This window comes from Propithecus coquereli, unplaced genomic scaffold (genome assembly GCF_000956105.1).
Source record: "Propithecus coquereli isolate 6110/MARCELLA unplaced genomic scaffold, Pcoq_1.0 Scaffold128, whole genome shotgun sequence".
NCBI classification, from domain to species: Eukaryota; Metazoa; Chordata; class Mammalia; order Primates; family Indriidae; genus Propithecus; species Propithecus coquereli.
The window spans coordinates 2,841,566-2,861,407 of record NW_012136969.1 but is presented as its reverse complement, the minus strand read 5'-3'; the positions used below and the strand labels follow the sequence as shown (position 1 = coordinate 2,861,407).

General features: G+C 37.4%; 1 protein-coding gene across 1 annotated transcript in view; it reads left to right on the top strand.

The window, feature by feature from the left end:
- The first annotated feature begins 331 nt into the window (after positions 1 to 331).
- Positions 332 to 19,842, top strand: part of TEX10 (testis expressed 10) — a 44,267-nt gene continuing 24,756 nt past the window's right edge. The window contains exons 1-5 of the mRNA XM_012638270.1: positions 332 to 500; positions 3,943 to 4,131; positions 5,629 to 6,341; positions 6,774 to 7,017; positions 12,602 to 12,714. Coding sequence (XP_012493724.1) covers positions 3,952 to 4,131; positions 5,629 to 6,341; positions 6,774 to 7,017; positions 12,602 to 12,714 — 1,250 coding nt within the window. The 5' untranslated portion in view covers positions 332 to 500; positions 3,943 to 3,951. The remainder of the gene's footprint in view (positions 501 to 3,942; positions 4,132 to 5,628; positions 6,342 to 6,773; positions 7,018 to 12,601; positions 12,715 to 19,842) is intronic.

The following is a 19,842-nucleotide window of genomic DNA, read 5'->3' as shown; positions in this document are numbered from 1 at the left end:
ATCAGCCACAGTCCCAAACTTTTCCCTTTCCCAATTTAGTTCACCTTATACTCTTCTCTGAACGTAGCTGAAAGTCTGAAGAACCGTGGTCTAGGGGGAGGAGAAAAGGCTTGCTCTCTCTATCTGTAACCAGGCCGGCGCCCCGGAGTAGGAGGCCTGGGAAGTTCTAGGTTGAACCCAAGGGCCACGCTTTGTCCTCGGATCCTGCACGCAGGGGTCTTCCGGCGCGGCCCCTCCCCCGGGGCGGGGCCTACCGCTGCCGTGTCCGCCTCTCCGGCTGCGTGCGGCTGCGGGCTGCGGTCACGTGAACGGCGCGGCGGGGGAGGGGTCTTGATTTCCGGGCGGCGGAAGGAAACGCGGACGCGTGAGGACGAGGCGATTTGAAAACACGCTCCGGGAGCTAGAGGCTGAGGCCGGCGGCGCACGCTGTCGCCCCGTGGGCTTCTGCTCGCTCGCTTCTCTCCTCTGCCTCCGGCCCCCGGCCCCGGCCGGACCCACAGGTGAGCAGTAGCCACGCATCCGGCCGGGGCCTCCCGGGGTGCAGCACGGCGCGTGGAGCCATCGCCCCGCGCTCGCGGCCCAGGCGGGCAGCGTCGCCGGTGGCCGGTATGCGACCCCTGGGTCCCGCCGCGGCGCTCTTTCGGCGTTGGGCCTCGGTGGGGAGCCGGGTGTTGCGGGGCGGGGCCCCCTTAGGCGTTTGCAGCGCCTCAAGTTCGCGCGGTTTCGGGTCCGAGAGTTTTAGGCCGGTGTGTGGATCGGGCCCTACTTCCCCTGACTGTGGTCCTGATCGGTGTCCACAGGAGTGGAAGGAACGATAGTTTCCTGAAACCCACGGTGTCTCACTTCTGGGATGCAGGACTGAAAACGGGGTGGTGATGCGCAGTCGTTCCCTCATCCGCCCTCTCGCCACTCAGGCGTGGAGAGTTCTGCGAGCTGAATTCGACCACCCATTTTCTGGAGTCGCTCTTGCCTGGGGCACTTGATTTTTGGGAAGTATGGTTCCTGTGATTGGCCGTTCAGTGGAGTTGGGAGGAACTCAGGAGTGTAAGGGGTTGGAGAGGAAATTATCAAAGGCCAAGTGCAGTAGGCTTGCTCTGTCTTTGATGTTTTTGGGAAAAGAAGGTGGAAATGAGGAAGGGTTAATAAGGTGGCATGCAAACTGGTTGGCATTCAGATAGATTGAAATCCTAATGCGCTAGGATAGGCTTTTTGATGAAATTAGAAAAGACTTGCATTGGGCATGTGTGAAATTAAGTTTTACGATTGTTGGGTCTTACATAACGTGAGAGGGCCAGGGATGTGAGTTCAGCCCCTGAGGCTGGAGTTCCTATGTTATATTTAAAACCGGCTGCTGTGAAGGGGGTTACATGGAACTGTTTCATTTGCTGTGCTATGAAAATCTTTAAGTAAAAAGAAATGGCTAATAGAATTTAAAGAGTTTCTAGTATAAAAATACTGTGTCCCCTTAATAATAATTTTACCCGTTTTAAAAGTCAAGAAAGGGCAATCAGCCCTCTAATTTTCTTAACGGACAGAAAACATTAGTGTGACTAATACAAAGTGATAGATAATGTGACATAAAGGTTGACAGTAGACAGTATGTTGGAGCTCCATCAGGTAGTTAATGGCTAAATAGAACCCAGAAGATTGAGGGGGAAGAAAGGGGTTAACTTTTTTGAATGTTCTGTACCATTTACTTTCATCTCTGGTACCAACTAGTAATAAAATTGTAGGAAAAGCTCACAAAGTGTGCAGCTTAATTAGTGAAAGTTAATTAATTTTTGTATTAAAAGAGGCCAAGTGAGTATTGGTGCCTTCTTTTTAGGTCTTATTTCCTTACTCTTTTTTTTTTTTTTTTAAGAGTAGGGAACTAGAGGTGTGGGTGGGCTGAAATTTGGAATTGGACAAATGAAATAAGGCAAGCCATTTTGCTATGCAGTTTTCCAATTCTCATGTTAATGCCAGTATATATAACAAAGCTGGTTTTGCAGAGCTCAGGCCTGTGAATGAATCCCTGTTCACCTTCTTAATGAAGGAGTAACTTACAAATTTTTCTGAGCCTCACTGTTAAAATGAGTTTAGTACCACCTTCTTCAAATGGCTTTTCGGAGGATTGAATGCTAAGGTATGCAATGCATCTAATACTGTGCTTGGCATATACTGCTTCTGAGACTTTAGGAACACACAAGTGTTTGTGATGATAGCTTATATGCATTTAACAGTGTACCAGGTACAGTGCTGAGTGTTTTACAGTTATGAACTGATTTACTCTTACCTCATAACAACTGTATGAGGTAGGTATTATTGTTATCCCTATTTTGTAGATAGAAACTGAGGTACTACTACACAGTGTATAGCTAGAAAGCAGAATAGTCTGCCTAAGAACCTTATCAGTCTGGTTCTAGAACTATCTCTTAACCTTTGTAACCATATCCTAGCTCAGGGGGATCTAATGTAGTAAAACCATGCAGTCAAGTGAATTTGAATGTAATGTCATAGCTGATTGGTTCTGGATCCCTTGAACTTGAGGCTGGAACTTGAGCTGCTTAGTCTTGTGCCAGCCATTTTATTAATCCTGCAATAATACAAACTGTCACTCTACTCAAATGTTTTATGCTCCCATTTGTAGCTTTTTGACTTTTTACAGTTAGGCCCAGGATAACTATGATAGACCAGGGAAAAAGTTTTATTTATTCCAGAGGTACTTAACCTACTCAAGTGGGTATAACTAGAAGGCAAAATTATTTCTGTGGCATGTGGAAAAGGCTTTAAGAAGAGTTGCGCTGGTTCCACGTAAAGGAGGCTATTTTTTAAGATAGAGTTTAGCTTGTGGGGAGATAAACCTGGAGAGGATGGGTGGGGTCACATGAAGGACCTAATATGTCATGCTAAGGAATTTCTATTGTGTGTGAGGTGTAAGAACAACTGAAAGCACCTGAGTCTTGGTCAGATTGGTGTTTAGAAAGAGCTCTCTGGTGACAGGCCAGTGGATTAGAGAGTAGACAGTGGAGACAAGGCAAGAATACCAGTGGGGAAAGTATTGAATACTAGGGTAGAAATAAAGGACTTCTTTAAAGTGGTGGCCTGGTAAGAGGCACAGATCAAAGATTTTGTGTCTAAATAGAAGGTTTGGATGTCAGTTGAATGTGGCGTAGAAGGGGAGGAGGTGCAAGATGCCATGGTTATACCAGAGTTATTTATTTACAGTAGCGGCTTAGCTGGTCTTTATTCCTTATCCCTCTGTTATATTTTACTTCCTTTTATCCTTCTTTTGGGGGTGGGAATAGTGTTTGCTGTTTATATCTAATCCGAACTTTTCCTGGTGTTCAGAAGGGTGGTATCTTCACTTTTGCCTATACCAGGCTTATCTACTCCTGATCTTTACTTGCTCTTATCTTGCTCATGAAATGCCCATTACCCTCCTTGGTGCATATCTGAATCTTACCTATTTTCAAACATTCATCTTAGGTTCATGAAACTTTTTCTGTTACAGGCTGCATTAAATAATAACATTGGTTTTCAAACTATGCTTTGTTTCACCAGAGATTCCTGAGGGGCTTCTAGGAACCAGAAACTTCCCATTAGATACAAGGTGTACCTCTCACAAGTCTGTGCTGTTCTACTCACAAAGAAAAACATTTCAAAAAGTTTCCATTTAGCACATTGCTTGACAAAAGTTGCTCAAAAAAACCTTGCAAAACCAGTGGCAAGACTGTTGGCTTATTGTTAATGACTCCATTTATAGTATTTCTAGATGGAACTGATTTTTTTGTACTTCTTAAATAGTATTATATTTTCTATTTAATATTTTGATCTTTTGGCATAATCACTGTTGGTGTTGATTCTTGATTATGTTTGAAATAAATGTTAGAGTAATATAAGTATTTTATCATTTATCCTTGTCTTTATCTGTTGTTTTTAAGTTAATTCTTTTCATTATAGTACTCAAGAATGACCAAAAAAAGAAAACGCCAAGATGATTTTCAAAAGGTAAAACTAAAAGTTGGTAAAAAGAAGCCTAAGTTAGAAAATGCTACTACTACAAACTTTAAAACGAAGACTATACATCTGCCTGAGCAACTCAAAGAGGATGGAACACTTCCAACAAACAATAGAAAACTTAACATAAAGGTAAATTATAAATCTTATTTTGATAAAATAAGATTTTCTTTGAAATCATGTAGAATGTTATGTTTTTGTGAAAGGTTGTTTTAACTCTTAGAGTAAGTAGTAAATAGTTTGCCTAGGATCATAGGGTTTATTGACATTTGGAGTTCATCGGTTACCCAAATCTGATCATGTAACTTCATCTTTCCCACTTGCTTCAGAAAGGTTTACTAAACTAAACGCACAGTAATTTCTCCCTAGTGGACTTACTTGATGATTTAGTATGTATCTATTTTCAGATATAATAATTCTTATGTTTAACTTTTTGATATGCTTGATGCTCAAGTTTTTGATGAACAATTTTCTAGCTGTTTTTATAGTTAAGATACTGTCATTCGTTTTTGAACCATATAGCACATAGCTTATTTTATATATTAGGTTCATAGTAAATGCTTGAAGTCAATCGAAGTTTGTGCAGTAGCTTTGTAGAGGTATAATTTACACATAATAAAATTCACCCATTTAAAGTATACAGTTCAGTGGGTTTTAGCACATTTAGTGTATTTGTAGTTTTGCTGCTATCACCATAATCTAATTTTATAACATTTTTATCATTCCAGAAAGAAACTCTTTACCTCTTAGAAGTCACTCCCCGTTTCTTTCTCCCTGCCCTAGGCAACCACTAATCTACCTTCTATCTCTATAGATTTACTTATTCTGAACATTTCATATAAATGAAATCATACAATATGTGGTCTTTTTGTTACCGGTCTTTCACTTAGCATAATGTTTTGGAGGTTCATCCACGTTGTAGCATGTATCAGAACAATACGTCATTTCCTTTGTATTGTAGAATGGTATTCCATTGCATTGTTGTGTCACATTTTGTTGATTACTCAGCAGTTGATGGACATTTGGTTTGTTTCCACTTTTTGGCTTTTATGAATAATGCTATTATGAACATTTGTGTACAGGTCTTCGTGAGCTTATACATTTTTCTAGTTTTGTTCTTTAAGCTCTGAAGTTTAAATAATACTAAAAAGGTATTCAAAGTTATGTTTTTTCCAAAGGTTATATAAATTATTGCACAAATAAAACTGTCAAGCAGTATACTCTAAATAAAATACTCTGAAAGACTTTAAAACAGGGAGAAAGGGCCTGTTAAATTAAGAGTATATAAATGCACCTTTCATAATGTTTGGTACATAGTAGGTGTTCAATAAATGGTGGTGATGATTGTTGTCATTTTAAATCATAGAATGTCTAAGCCTGTTTGCAGGTTAATGTAAAAAAGAGAAAGTTCTAACTGAAAATTATGTAATATTTTTATTAAGCTAAACATATTTTAAAGATAAAACTTTCTGATCTTAATAAAAGCTAAATAATATTTTAAAAATGCTTACTGAAGCAGTTTCCCCAAGGAGTGTGAGTTCATTAGTGTAGTTTTAGTTAGCATGTTTATTTGAGAATGATATAATGTATACATATGTATACATCTAAAATCTGTATTTTTATTTATAGGATTTGCTGTCACAGATGCATCACTACAATGCTGGGGTTAAACAAAGTGCTCTTCTTGGACTTAAAGACCTTTTGTCTCAATACCCATTTATAATTGATGCACACCTTTCAAACATATTAAGTGAAGTGACTGCTGTGTTTACAGATAAAGATGCTAATGTACGATTAGCAGCAGTTCAACTTCTTCAATTCCTGGCCCCCAAAATACGAGCTGAACAAATTTCTCCATTTTTTCCTTTGGTAAGTGCCCATCTCTCTAGTGCCATGACTCACATTACTGAAGGAATTCAGGAGGACTCTTTAAAAGTTTTGGACATCCTGCTGGAACAGTACCCAGCTCTAATTACTGGCCGTAGCAGTATATTGCTTAAGAATTTTGTAGAACTTATTTCTCATCAGCAGCTGTCCAAAGGACTGGTAAATAGAGACAGATCCCAGTCCTGGATACTTTCTGTAAATCCTAATCGGAGACTCACTTCTCAGCAATGGAGGCTGAAAGTCTTAGTGAGACTCAGTAAATTCCTTCAGGCCTTGGCAGATGGATCCAGTAGGTTGAGAGAAAGTGAAGGACTTCAGGAACAAAAAGAAAATCCCCATGCCACTAGCAACTCCATTTTTATCAACTGGAAGGAACATGCCAGCGACCAGCAACACATCCAGGTTTATGAAAATGGGGGTTCACAGCCAAATGTCAGTTCACAGTTCAGGCTACGGTAAGAAGGATTTCAGTTATGTCCACACTCAGTTTTCCTGTATTGAATTATAACTGCTGACCATTGATGGCTAATGGTGGGAAGACATGCAGTTGTCTTTCATAGTTTTCATATAGTCATTCATGATTTGATTTGCTTTACTGATGGGAGGAGTCATTTGATGAAAGTATATTAACTTATTAATTTCTAGTAAAGCCTAATGAGAAGTAAAACTTGATAATCTCTGTTGGCTTTGTCATCTTAGAATTTCATTTTTCTTAACTAGTCTTGATCGATGTAATTATCAGTTCATGGTGCTTCATTTTGCTGTATTTTGTATTTAAGATTTAAATTAAGCAAGATTTAAATTAAGCAAGAGATAGTAAATATTTTTTAATCATTTAATTATTTTAATCATGAAGTTTTTTTTTCATTCTTACCCTTTCTTTCTAGGTACCTGGTTGGAGGACTAAACAGTGTGGATGAAGGTCTGTCATCTACTGAAAACCTGAAAGGATTTATCGAGATAATAATTCCATTGCTGATTGAGTGCTGGATTGAAGCTGTGCCTCCGCAACTAACTGTTTCTGTCAGAAATGGTATAGAACGAGAACCTCTACAGGTTATGCAACAAGTTCTTAACATTATTTCCCTTCTCTGGAAACTCTCTAAACAACACGATGAAACCCATAAATTGGTGAGAGAACTAATGGGTTTCTTACTTTCTTAGTAATGCCTTTTATCATAAGTGGGAAGATAAGAAATCAGCTTTTTACTATGAATTGATTTTACATTTTCCAAAAAATAGCCCAGGGTTTAACTGTAAACTTGGTTTTTTTTTTTTGCAAAAAACTATAAATTAAAATAGTTTTTTTATTTTTTAAAGTGAAATGCATAACTCAATATGCTTGATTCTGTTTTTTAAAGTGAAAATACTGTTTTTTAAAGTGAAATGCATAACTCAATATGCTTGATTCTGTTTTTTAAAGTGAAAATACTGTTTTTTAAAGTGAAATGCATAACTCAATATGCTTGATTCCATTTGTTTTTATTAGGTATAATTGACAGTAGTGTTACAGTGTATTGTTTAATGACTGATTGATTATGTGGGAACATTCTAGTTTCTGAAGCTCTTTCATACGATTAAAAAAGTTGCTTATTAAGTAGTCTCTTCCAGTTTGTTCCACCTTGCCAAGTTTAGCAGAAATGAACCAAACTGAAGACCTCATAACCAGCCTTGAAGTGGTTTAAGTGTTGTGCTGTAGTGAATGTAGTATATAGTGTATGCTATGCTTTTGCTGTGCAACTAAGGAAGAACAAGCTGTGAGATTAAATTAGTGCTAAATTAGTATGGTAGCACACTTAAAAAGGGCAGCTGCAGGAGCAAGACTAAATCTCGAAGCATGTGGTTTACTAAAGAATTCCTGTGAGGAGTTTTGACTAGGCAGGTGTGAATCCTTGAAGTATAAAACCAAGAAGACAGGGTTTTTTTTGTTTTGTTTTATTCTTTTTATTTCAAACTGAAGTTTAGAATAAGTCAATATGCTGTAAAAATTAGACTAGTGGTAAATAGGGTTTGATAACCTTGAAAAGCCTTATGGCAGTAAACTAAGATGTGTATTTCTTTTAAGAGCTTGTTGTATTGCTGTTAACACATTATTCAACATCTATAAGGATGTTTTTTGAAGTGCTTTTTCAAACAGGATGGCATTTTATTGAGTACACTTTTGAGCCTTTATGTCTTATGATTGATAGTACACATTGGCAAAAAGTTAACTTATGGTTAGAGGTATAGTGTATGATTTTGAGAGAAGCTTGCTTCCCCTATGGCACTTAATTTGTGATGTAGCTAATAGTAATAATATATATAACTTCATAGAAAAGTAGATATTATCTGCAATCTTGAATGGATCTATTGTCATCTGGAAGACTAAGATAGAAGATAAAAATAATGATATTCAACATGGACTTGGAGTACTAGTCTTTCCTTCAGTTTTAGAAAGCTGAGAAATACAAATTCTAACTAAGCTGCGTTGGTGATTGGTCATATACGAGCACCAATAAACTTTTGTTATTGCTTTAATAGTAGCATTTGTATTTAGACAGAATAGTATGACTAAAATACAAAATCTGCAGATTCATTAATTGTGCTAGTTTTGGATCATCTATCATTTGAATTAACACTAACAAAGGATCTAAGTACTGCTTTAATTTTGTGACTATTTAAAATAGTATGCTTTAGAACTGTTTTGTGCTGCTGTAACATAGCTGCATTTATTCGCTGCTGGTGAACATAGAATATTACGTTTAAAAGACTCTATAGAGTGTTGAAGACCAGTATACTAAATTGAGATGCTGTATAAAACTGAAATAAACTGAAGAGGATAGTTAATTCAGATAGGAATAGTATTTAAAAGCATCCACTGGTATAATTCTCTTAATTTACCTTGGCAGATTTATGTTGAACTGTAATAACTTGATAAGAACCATTATTTTAGAAACAAAGCATAAAAATGTAAATTGTTAGCTGTACAAAGTGACATTTAAGTGTATTTTAATTAATTAATTATCTTTTTTGCCATTTCCCCTGATCTCTCCCTCACCTTCATTTGTTGACTACTAGTTGAGATATTCGGTGATCTGTTAACAGTCTAATCTTTAGGAGGAACAGAATGGCATTTGTTGGTCTTAAACTCAAATCACACACCGCAGGCTGAATTATAACTCTTTTCTTTCAGTAAATCTATAGGTTTTTCTATTGATAAATTGGCATCTGGGTTGGATACAGTCTAAGGACCACTAACTTGCTTACTTTTAAGTGTTAGTGCTACTTAATGCAATTAGTTTGCTAGTATTTGCAGCACAATTGAGAAATTTCATTTGTATTCAAGTAGTGTTTTTTTAACCTTTTTAGTAATTTGAAACTTTGATCCTTGCTTTGAAAAGAAATCTCAAGGTACATTAAATCTTACTTGCAGTGGTTGAGTACTCACATCCTTACTAGGTTGCTTATTTGTGATATACCATGTGTAGCCATAATGTATTTAAAATGAAAATACAATTTAACATTAACTTTTTAATTTACTATGATTTTAAGGTCCTCTACTAATAGTGTCAGAGTCAGTATTATACATTGTAAAAATTTTGTTGTTTGAATAGTTCTGTTCTAGGCTCTGGCGATATAGAAGTAAACATGATTGGTAAAGTGCTTGAGGGTTGATAGATAGTAAACAAATGTATGTGTGTGTGTATATATATATATATATATATATATATAATGTTGGTATGAAGAAGAAAGATTAAAGTAAAGCAGGATGTAAAGACAGCATGTGCTGGAACAGTGATGGGGAAATATATATATATATATATAATGTTGGTATGAAGAAGAAAGATTAAAGTAAAGCAGGATGTAAAGACAGCATGTGCTGGAACAGTGATGGGGAACTAATTTAGATAGGTTGTTACGAAGTGCTTGGAATGTTGCAGAGTGATGAAGGTGAAGTCTTGTGAAGTCTGTGGGAAGAACATCTAGGCATAGGGAATAGCAAATACAAAGGCCCTGAGGTAAGAACAAGCTTTGTATATTTGAGGAATGGCAGGAAGGCCTGTGCAAGTGAGGTACTAGGAGAATGGTGGAAGATGAGGGAGAAAAAGAGTGACAATGGGCAGATCATGTGGTCCTCTGGTCCCTGGTAAGGAGTGTGGATTTTAACCTGAGTGTGGCGAAAAGACATAGGAAGGTTTTGAGCAAAGGAGTGGCATGACCTGCATTATGTTTATTTAACTTTAATAGAATTTGCAAAAATAGAGCACTAATGAATTCCCATATGCTCACCATCTGGCTCTAGAAACCATCAACTCATGGATGACCAATCTTGCTCTATGTATACATAATTAGGTTATTAAGTATGAAATGTCCAATTTCCTTAAGTACTAAGTTTGACTGTTGATATCTCTGACATTTCACTTTGACACTTCTTATTTTATTTTTATGGTGAAGGTACATCCTCCAGTCTTTCAAACACATGTTTTGGCTTGTGAGATTATCTTTGAAATTTTTTTTAGGGCAATTTTTGTGAAACCAGGGATAAGTTAAAAATTTGTGTTATTTTTGAATATGAGTTCTGTCATGGAACCAGTGCAGTACAGACAGCTCCAGATATCAATGAAGTATTTGGGAAGGATATGGCTAAAGAATGCACAGTACATGGGTGGTTTGAGAAGTTCTGTTCTGGTGATTTTAATCTTGAAAATGAGCCACGTGGGCGACCTGAGACCAAGGTGGATAATGATGAGTTGAAAGCCGTAGTGGAATGGAATCCATCTCAGTCTATGCATGAGTGAGCAGCAAGGTTTGACGTTACCATTCCACCAGTATTGGATCATTTGAAACAAATGGGCAAGGTAAAGAAGCTGGATAGATGTATATACTGCATGAATTAAATGAGCATCAGAAGAGAAATTGTCTTGAAGCTTGCCTTTTTTTGCTGTCACGACATAAAGGCAAACCATTTTTACACTGTATTGTTACATATGATGAAAAATGGATTCTTTTTGACAATCGCAAGTGTTCGGCACAATGGTTGGAAAAAGATGAAGTGCCAAAATACAGTCCAAAACCGAATATTCATCCAAAAAAGCTAATTGGTGTCTGTTTGGTGGTCTAGCACTGGTATTATCCACTACAGCCTCATGAAACCTGGTCAGTTGATTGCAGTGGATGTCTCCTGCAACCGATTGGATGAAAGGATGAGGATGCTTGTGATTAAGCTGCTGAGATTGGTCAGTAGAGACAGGCCAATCCTCTTGCAAAACAATGCTAGACTGCATGTTGCACAAAGCTGCTCAAACTACAGCATCTGGACTTGGAAACTCTGTCATCCACTGTATTCACCAGACCAACTGACTGCTACTTGCAAGGAAAAATATTCAACTGTCAACAAGCTGTGGAAAACACCTTTTGCGATTTCATCGCCACTCACTCTCTAGGCTTCTTTGCTGCCGACATAAACAAACTACCGTAAAGATGGCAAAACTGTCGATAGTTTAGGTGCATACTTTGATTAGTCGTACTGCTTCCTGTTTGAGATATAATAAACTACACTTTTGATTTGAAATTGGACATTGCATATTTAATGACCTATTTTATTTATTTATACACACACACTCATTCCCTTATCCCTTCCTGTATCATTTGGAAGCATGATTTATGTTTTAAGAGATCACCCTGGCTGCTTTGTGGAGAATTGACTTGTTGGAGGTGGTGAGTAAGAGGAGGCAGGGAGATCAGTTGGGAGGCTGTTACGGTAATCTAGGTAAGAAATGATGGTGCTTAGAGTAGAATGGTAGCTAGTTATTGAAGTGATGAGAAATAGCTGGGTCCAGGTAAAGCCAGGAGTACTGCTGGTGTGCATACTGAAGGAAAGAGGAGTCAAGGACGATGTCAATGTTACAGTCCAAATGGTAAGGTGACTGCTAGTAGGGAAAGTTTAGTTTTATTTATGTTAAGTTTTAAGATGCCTGTTAGAAGTCCAACAGGAGATGTTCACGTATACATTTATATATAGAATCTGGAGCTCAGGCAGAAATGATCCAAGGACCGCTATCTGTGAACAATTAGAGGTCAGGAAGAAGAGAAGAACCCAGTAAAGGATACTATAGAAGAACAACAATTAAGCTGAAAGTTGACCAGCTGTTCTGGTACTTCAAGTCCCACATCCTAGACAACCTCTCAATCTCCTACAGAATGGAGTGGTTAGTTACCCTGGAAAGGAGGAAATAAGAATATTCTAATCTGAAATTAGGAAGACAGTGTTTCGATTAGGAGGGAATGATAAATTCACCAATAAATACTGTTAAAGTATTTTAGGGAAGTGCATTGTTGTGTGAAAGTGTTAAAAACCTTTTTATGGAAACTAATCAAATTGATGGGGAATAGAGTTATGGCATAAATAGAATACCATGGAGACAGACTTTCTTATGTGTTTTATAAACATTGCATTAGGGTCCAAATTCAAGATTTTGTTAAATCATATTTGCTCTCCTTTTTTCTGTCTTAAACAGCGAATAAAATGCAAGTAAAGTAATTATTAAGCACCAAGGATCTGTGGATGAAGATTCAGTGTTCATTCTGATTTTATAATTTATTTATATATCACTGGCAGAAGGTGTATTATAACAGGACATTATTTGACAAATTGTCAAATTTCTGCCTCAAGTTTTATTGGTTATTTTACCTAACATTTTCTTGTAGATTTTCTAATCTTTGCTTATTTTAATAGGAGTCATGGCTTCGAAAGAATTACCTTATTGATTTCAAACACCATTTTATGAGTCATTTTCCATATGCCTTAAAAGAAATAACCAAGCATAGAAGGAAAGAGACAAATAAAAGGTATTGTGATTTTTTTCCACTATATAGAGTTAAAAAAGATGTTTAACCTGAAATTATCTTAAAATAATTAGCCTTAATATAGAACTTTCTACATTGCGAGGTTTTTATAGTCTAGATTTTGTGAAACTAAAAATAGTACTATGGCTTATTTTAACAAGCTACTTTGAGCCTTGGGATTAACAGCTTTTTGATTTTTTAAGTTTGTAAAATGAATGTTTTGTGCGAGACGAATGTATCAAATTACATAAAGATGAATTTAATAAAAGTTGCCGAGGGAGGTGGTTTATTTGGTGAGGCACTATGTAATTATTGAATCTCTAAGCAAAAGAGTATCTTGAGTGTTATCTAGTTCTGTTTTCATTTATAAATGAGGAACCTGGTAATGAAACTAGTATCGGTATCCTGAAGGAAGGGGGATAATTGGAGAAGAATCAGAAAGAAAGGGTGGTAGATTAGGAGATGGAAGTTAAAAGAAAATGTAAACGTGGAAATTATTTAAAATGTCTACCTCAAGTAAGAGCAGATAAGTGTGAAAGCAAGTTATGTAATAACATTTGACAAGCAGGTACAAGCTAAAACACTAAAACTGTCATTCCCCCGATGAGCAAACACTTGCAAGGGATCCTAAAGTCTGTCAAAAGGTTCTTAAATATATCAAAGGGTAGAAACTAGCTAGGGAATCATTGAGGTTCTGTGAGCAGGGTTCAAAGGATGTGCTTGGAAGTGATATGGCTATTGCAGGCATGTGAGTTTTTTATTCATTCACTAAGTAAATACCTATTTTGGCTGCTTACTGTGAATAAAGTATTGTAATAATCTGGTATCTTAAGGTATACGCCTTGCTCTCCTAAGCGATTTCATTCTAAATCGTAAGAGAGTGTATCAGGATCCAGTCAAGAGACAGAAACCACACCAATGATTTTTAACAGAAAATTTAATACAAAGAATTGTTAAATGGGTATACAAAGGGACAGTAAGATATTATGGGAGTAGGAATTGCAGGAAGCCCCTATTATCTCTAGAACTGAGAGAAAAAAGAAAAGAAGGGAAGAAGCGTGGAGGGAGGGAGTCAGAAGTCTAAACTCTGAGAATGGGGTGCAGCTCTGCTGGTGCTAATGTCTTAAGCTCAGAGATGGGGCCCTATGGTACTGGGGGCCCAGTACTGTGCAGCGGGAACTGTGGGTGGCTGGTGTTAGTGTTCTCAGGGGCATGGCGATGCTGGTTCTGTGTCAGAAAAACTGCAAAGTGGAATCAACTGTGGCTACTAGAACGACCACTAGTGGCCTGAAGAGCTGCTGATTGACATTGGCATCAATAGGAAGCAAAAATAAACCTAGGAAGCAAACAGACAGTGTCCCATCTTCCTCCTAGAACTTTCTAGTCTTTCTACCACCCTTTTATTGTCATAGCCTAGTAAGAAGCCAGCTGCAAAGGAAAAAGTGTGACTCAGAGTCCCAGCCCCAGGATCACAAAGCAGAGTGTACAGGGTAGGTTTGAAGCTGAGAAACAGTAGCTCAGTGACTGGTAGGAGGAGAAGTGAATTTACATATGTAACACAAGGCAGTATAAGTATCATTATTAGAACTATACAATTAAGTGCCATAGGAATTCATAGCAAGAGGCAGATCACTTCTTGTTAGGATAAACAGACAAAGCTATGTTGAAGAGTGGTGTTTGAACGTGGATATGATTTCAGCAGGCAAAAATGCAAGGGATGAGAGACTATTCTAATTGGAGAGATAACATACAAGAAAGCTATAGTGTTAGATAATGGGTGGAGAACATGGTCCTGGGTCAAACCTGGTTTCTGCTCTTCACTGGCCTTGACCCTGGAAGTAATTTCTTACCTTTGGAGTTCATTTATCTTTCATCCTTGATCCTTTTGGCATTATAGACTTTTCATTGGGTCACATGTTTTTTAGAAAGATTAAGTTAGGGAGTTTCTGGAGTTGGAGGGTGCTGAGTCAAACAGAGACACTTTCTTAGCAAGATGTTAGATTTTTTTCCCCCCATGTATACTTTTCTTATTAGAGCAAAAGATTTTTTTCTGGGATTCATGGATAGGCTTCAGAAAGTCCATGAACTCTTGATACATTGATGTAGAATTGTGTGTGTACTTTTTTTTTGGTAAGGAGTCCCATATATAATTTTCATCAAAATGAGATTAAGTAATGGTTAGGGTATTTAGAATTTAGTAGACTGTTAAATGTAAATAAATTATCCAAGAGTGTATGGGTGTACCGTCATTCAGCAGATTTGTTGGACACTTAATATGTGCAAGGCGTTTACTGTACTAGCTGCTGAGCATTTGGTGGGAAAGGAAGTAGGTTGGGTACTAGTTCTCATGGAGTACAGTCTAATGAGAGAGATGTATTTATTTCTCTTGATTCTTTAATCAGTGACTGACTGAAAAAAATACAATGAAGGAAGAGTTTAGGGTCAGATAGGAGTATATGTTACAAGGAACTGGTCCTGATCTTTCATGGAAGGAGGACCGGCCTAGGGAAGGCTGCCCTGATGAAGTGACATTGTGCTGAGATATAAAAGGTTAAAAAAGGAGTTAACTTGATGAGGAGGTTGAGATGGCAAATTGTGGGATTTTTAGCGAAGATGGATTGCCAATATAACTAATTTATTCTTTGTAAGTTTCCCCTAGTGATTGATTTTTTGGGACTACAGGCTGCTCTTGTACTTCTCTGTAAGTAAGTACATTAAATACTTAGCAAATAGCTTATCGAGGGTAACATATGTCACAGAGAAGCCAACAATGGTCTAGACCAGTGTTCCTCACGCTTATTCCTATACTGCCAGTGTATTTCTAACCTGATGTCTAAATTTTTTCATCTTGGGTTGAAATAAAGTTAAAAATGATATAATTTATTTTTTAAAATTTTATTATTTTTTGAGACAGAGTCTTGCTCTGTCACCCAGGCTAGAGTGCAGTGGCGTCATCATAGCTCACTGCATCCTCAGATCCTGGGCTCAAGCAGTCCTCCTGCCTCTGCCTCCTGAGTATCTGGGAGTATAGGCGCATGCCACAATGCCTAGCTAATTTTTCTGTTTTTAGTAGAGACAGGGTGTCGCTCTCGCTCAGGCTGGTCTCAAACTCCTGAGGTCAAGCAATCTTGCCTTGGCCTTCCAGCGTGCTAGGATTATAGACGTGAGACACTGTGCCCACCCGATATAATTTATTTTTATTGGGGTAAAATATATATAACATTAACGATTTAAACCAGCGGTCCCCAACCTTTTTGGCAGCAGGGACTGGTTTCATGAAAGACAGTTTTTCCACAGATGGCAGGGTGGGTAGGGTGGGGGATGGATTCGGCATGATTCGGGTGTGTTACATTTATTGTTAAATACAGATGAAGCTTTGCTTGCTAGCCGCTGGTCACCTCCTCCTGTGCTGCCTGGTTCCTAACAGGCCACAGACTAGTCCTGGTACATGGCCTGGGGGTTGGAGACCGCAGATTTAAACCACTTTTTAAGTGTATAGTTCAGTGGCATTAAGTACTTTCACATTGTTTTGCAACCATCACTACCACCTACCTCCAGAACTTTTCTGTCATCCCAAACTGAAGCTATGTACTTAATGAACAATAACTCCCCATACGCCTTTGCCACCAGCTCCTGGTAACCACTGTTCTACTTTCTGTCTCTGAATTTGCCTATTTTAGGTACTTCATGTAAGCGGAATCATACTGTATTTGTCCTTTTGTGTCTGACATGTCTTCAAGGTTCATTCGTGTTGTATAGCATGTATTGGAATGTCATTATTTTATGTTATTTATTTTTTTAATTTTTTTTTTTTACTTTAGCATATTACGGGGGTACAAATGTTTAGGTTACGTATATTGCCTTTGCCCCACCCAAATCAGAGCTTCAAGCGTGTCCGTCCCCCAAATGGTGCACATCGCACCCATTAGGTGTGAATATACCCATCTCCTTCCCCCCCACAATCTGCCGGACACCTGATGAATTTTACTACTCTGTGTGCCCTTAAGTGTTGTCATTTTTTTAATAGACTTTGTTTTTTAGAGAAGTTTCAGGTTCACAGCAAAATGTAGCAGAAAGTACAGAGAGTTCCCATACACAGTCATGCATGGCTTAACAATGGGGATATGTTCTGAGAAATGTATCATTAGGTGATTTTGTCATGGGAATATCAGAGTGTGGTGTACTCCCTGCCTCCACACATGCATAGCCTCTCTCTCACTGTTAACATCCTGCATTTAGTAGAGACCCATCTCTAATAAAAATAGAAAAGTTAGCCAGGCATGGTGTTGTGCAGTTGTAGTCCCAGCTACTTGGGAGGCTGAGGCAGGGGGATTGCTTGAGCCCAGGAGTTTGAGGTTGCAGTGAGCTATGATGACACCACTGCACTCTACCTGGGGTGACAGAGTGAGACTCTGTCTCAAAAAAAAAAAAATTACTAATTTTACTAAGCCATGACCCTCAAGAATACATATTTTTAATATTCTGTGTGGTGAGTGGGAAGTGTACATAAAGCATTTCTGCTGCATATCAAAGAACTATGGTTGTATTAGGGAAATAGCCTTGTGTGTTTGTTCTACTTGTGAGCGTTTTCCTTGAAAGGACTCGATTTTAACATGGAAAAAAATGACTGACAAACTATGGTTATTCAGACTTACGTATTTAGCGCACATTTTCACAAAAATCAACAAAGCGAGCCTATCAATTCCAGGAAAACAACTGACATTTGTTGCCAATGATAAAATTTGAGCTTTCAAACAAAAATTGATATTTTAGAGAATTTTTATATACCACTATGAATTCTATCCTTGTATTTACTATCTTTTTGCTCTTTTTTATATATGTGTCCTTGTTGAGATCATTTAGAATTTTCTCGAGTTTTTTTTTGCATAAAGGCATTGTTTTTCCTTCACTTCTAAAGAATATTGTAGTAGAGTGTAATAATCTAGGTCTGGCAGTTATTTTCCTTGAGCACACTGAAAATAACATTTTACTGTCTCCAAGAAGTCAGCTATGACTCTTAACTCTTGATACTTTAAAAATTACCTGTTTTTCTTTTTTTTCCTAAAAGTTTTCTCCTTGTCCTTTGTTTTTTTTGCAGTTTCATGAAGATATGTCCAGGTGTGGTTTTCTTTTTTATTTATTCTCTTTGGGATATTGAATCTAAGATCTTGAATCTTGAATGAAATGCCTTTAATCAGTTTTGGAAAATTGTCGTTATCTTTTAAAAATTGCTGCAGTCCCATTTTCTCTTCTTTCCTTTCCAGACTAATGTGTGTTAGAGCTACTTACTGAATCTTCTACCATTTTTCTTGTCTTTTTTTATTACCTGTTTTCCAGTTTTTAATTCTTTAGTTATGTACAACCGTAGTCAAACAAATCCATTGAATTTTTATTTTCTATTTTTATTTTTCAGTTTTAGAATTTCTGTCCAATTGTTCCATCACTATTTGTTGAAAAGACTATCTTTTAACCATTTAATTGCCTTTGTCAAAGTTCAGATGACTATATTTTCATGGGTCTATTTTGGAACTCTTTGTTCTGTTAACTTAATGTGTGTCTTATTCTTTTACCACTACCATGGTGTCTTAATTACTGTAGCTTTATAGTAAGTCTTGAAATGAGGTAGTGTGAGTCCTCCAGCTTTATTCTGCTTCAGTCTTATGTTTGGTATTCTGGGTCTTTGGCATTTCCATGTAGACTTTAGAGTCTATTGTGACAATAACTACAAAGTATCTTGCTGGAAATTTGATTAGGATTGTGTTGAATCTATAGATCAGGTTGGGAAGAATTGTTCCTTAAACTGTTAGTATGATGCAGAACTGGGATTCAGTTTTATCTAAGAGCTATTTTTACTTCCAGTTCTCTTATCCTGGGAGAGAAACCGTCAAGGGTCCAGCTTAAAGTAGGGGTACTATGTATTTGGCGGGTCCTGGTATTTGACTTTTGCCTTCTTTTCCTTGTGGAGCTACTAAAAGCTTACCTTAGTTTTGCAGCTTTTTCTTTGCAAATGGCAGTTATCCTCAGAACTCACTCTTGAATGCTAGGATTTTGCAGTTCCTAGATTTTGGGGTCCAGTAAATGTTCATTATCTTGTTCATTATCTTGAAGGCTTTCAAGATTTAAAAAAAAAATTTCATCCAACATAGAAAGTTACTTTCAGAAAGCTTCTAATTACCTGTGCTTCCATTGCTGAAAATTAAAGTTTCACCAGAGACCTGCCTCCCTTTTAGAATTGTTCGTTGGTATATTTAGTCTTCAAAATTTTTGTATAAATTATTGGAAGAGCAGACTGAACTCTTCCAAGTTTGCAAATGTCCACTGAGAATTTCCAGATAATAGATTATGCTGCTTGAGATAAACTTAGGGGAGATCTTACAAAGTTCTACCTGTGGGGAAGAAATGTTGCAAGTTTATCAGTTTTCATTCTCTCTGTTTTTTTTAAAAATAATTTTAGAATATTACAGGAGTACAAACGTTTTGATTATATGTAGTGCTTTTGTACAGTTTGAGTCAATGTTATAAGTGTGCCCATCACCCAGATAGTGTGCATTGTACCTGTTAGGTGTGAATTTACCCACCCGCTCCTCCTCCCTCCCACCTGCTTGATTTCCATTTAGTTTTACTTCCATATGTGCATATAAGTGTTGATTGATTAGTTCCAGTTTAAGAGTGCGTACATGTGTTGTTTGTTTATCCATTCTTGTGATACATCACTTAGAATAATGGTCTCCAGTTCCATCCAGGTTGTTACAAAAGGTATTAGTTCCCAATTTTCTTAATGATAGAATTCCTAACTTTTAGCTGGACATACGGCTACACAAAATAAAAACTACATTTCCCAGCTTTCTTTGCAGCCAAGAGCGGTCATGTGGGTAATTTCTGTTGAATAGCTCAGACTTCTTCCGACATCAGACTTGTACATTGAGCTGTCTGTTGGCCATCTCTGCTGTATTTATGATACTTTAGGCTCAACATATCCAAGGTAGAATTTATTTCTGGATCTGTCTGCTCCTTTTTCTTCTATATCTCTATCAATATAGTCACCAGTGTTAGAACCCTTGACTCCTCCCATCTCTACCATCTCCAAACTCACATGTTTGTATACATGTAAGCAAATTACAAATCAATTAA